This window comes from Python bivittatus, unplaced genomic scaffold (assembly GCF_059951505.1).
Source record: "Python bivittatus isolate LINGU-HERP-01145 unplaced genomic scaffold, Pbiv_v1 ctg000730_np1212, whole genome shotgun sequence".
NCBI lineage: Eukaryota > Metazoa > Chordata > Lepidosauria > Squamata > Pythonidae > Python > Python bivittatus.
In genome coordinates, this window is record NW_028277109.1 from 531,615 (window position 1) to 533,431 (window position 1,817).

At 43.4% G+C, this 1,817-nt stretch overlaps 1 protein-coding gene across 1 annotated transcript; it reads left to right on the forward strand.

Moving 5' to 3' along the window:
* Positions 1 to 256: 256 nt before the first annotated feature.
* On the forward strand, positions 257 to 1,222 carry LOC103058904 (olfactory receptor 5V1-like). The gene has a single exon (XM_025176338.2). The coding sequence runs from the start codon at positions 269 to 271 to the stop codon at positions 1,220 to 1,222; it is 954 nt and encodes a 317-aa protein (XP_025032106.2). The 5' UTR covers positions 257 to 268.
* The last annotated feature ends 595 nt before the right edge of the window (positions 1,223 to 1,817 follow it).

The window sequence follows — 1,817 nt, forward strand, 5'->3', positions numbered from 1 at the left end:
CATGCCAAATGCCACAGAAATGCAGCGAGATAATTAAGCTCTGCTCCCCCAGGTCTGCACCCCCAATTTCCCATGCAGCTAATTCTAATTCAAACAGCACAGGGAATCAGGAGGTCTTCTTTGGGTGGGAGAGATCCCTAAAATTTCATTCTCCACATTTCCACAGAGACCTCAAATAAATGACTTTGTCATTTTGCTTCTTCCATGCATTTTCCAAGGTCCATTGCCCCTTTCTGCTTTCTTCACATGCATTTTTCTCTCTTCCCAGATGTCCATTCTTTCTCTTATGGATTCCCAGAACCAAACTCAGGGGACAGAATTTATCTTCCTGGCATTCTCTGGACTCCTAAGCCACCAGGTCCATCTTTTCTTGGTGGTCCTTGTTGCCTATTTAGCCACTCTGATGAGCAACTTCATGATCATAACCCTGGTTCTCCTGGATTCCCACCTTCACACCCCCATGTACTTCTTCCTCAGCCAGCTCTCCATCTTGGATATTTGTCTCTGCTCTGTGGTTGTACCAAAAATCCTGGTGAACTTCCTACGCCAGCAACACACCATCTCCTACAACCAATGCCTGGCACAAGCGTTCTTCCTCATTGGCTTTGCAGGATGTGAGCTGGCCCTACTGGCTGTCATGGCCTATGACCGCTACGCAGCCATCTGTCAGCCTTTGCACTATGCCCATCTGATGAGGACCAAGGTATGCATCCAACTGTCTGTGGCCATTTGGCTCTGGGGCTTCCTACACTCAGCCATCCATGCTGCCCTGGCCTCCAGGTTGGATTTTTGTGGAAACCACCAGGTTCCTCACATCTTTTGTGATGTTCCCCCATTACTAAAAATTGCCTGCAGTGATACCTGGGTAAACGAATTGGCCAATCACATCACCAGCATCTTTGTGGGCCTCAGCCCTTTTCTCTTCATCATCCTGTCCTATTTTTATATCTTGGCCTCCATTCTGCGGATTCACTCCACCACCGGCAGGCGCAAAGCCTTCTCCACTTGTGCATCACACATTGCTGTGGTAACTCTCTTTGTTGGCAATGGATGCGTGAATTACAACCAGCCTAGTGCTGGCTACTCCTTGGAGATTGATGCCCTGATCTCCACAATGTTTTGTATTGTCACCCCCATGCTGAACCCTTTGATCTACAGCCTCCACAACAAGGAGGTGAAGGGGGCCCTGCGGAAGGTTCTCAACTGCTGGAAGTCAGCATAGCCTTCATTTTGGGGGGAAGGTGTTTCGTTGACCGTCATGTGTTTGTGCTCCCCAAGAAAAATGAAGGTTGTGCACATGAACTATGGTAGAAGGACTTTTTCAAGGCCCCTGCAAAACCATTCCCAAGAGAAAACAAATGGAGATTGTTGTAAGAACATGTGTAGCTGGACCTTGCATCTGTTTTTTTAATGGTAATTTTGTTAAAAATTACAATTATTACAATAAAAAACTAGTACAGACTAAAAAATAAAAGAATAAAAAGAAAAAAATAGAAGGTGCAGAAAAAAACAAAATAGAAAGAAAAATAGAAAAGAAAGAAAAAATTAGAATATAGCAAAGAAAAGAAATATATAAAGAAATGACTTCCCCATTCACCACAAGTATCAACAATTTTAGTAACTTATCACCTTATCTTAAAATACAACAAATGATCTCTTCTTCCCATATCCCATCTCTTATCCGTAAACAAATCCTTAAAACCTCATCATTTCAGTCCTGATGTCAGCACAACTCCATTGAGGGTCACCAGAGATAACAACACATCTATTTTAACCTTGTTCAAATAAGCCAACTTTATATTCCTTCCTTTTACTTC

Excerpts from the sequence above, each read along its gene's own strand:
- LOC103058904 (XM_025176338.2), top strand. The coding sequence starts at position 269 with ATGTCCATTCTTTCTCTTATGGATTCCCAGAACCAAACTCAGGGGACA.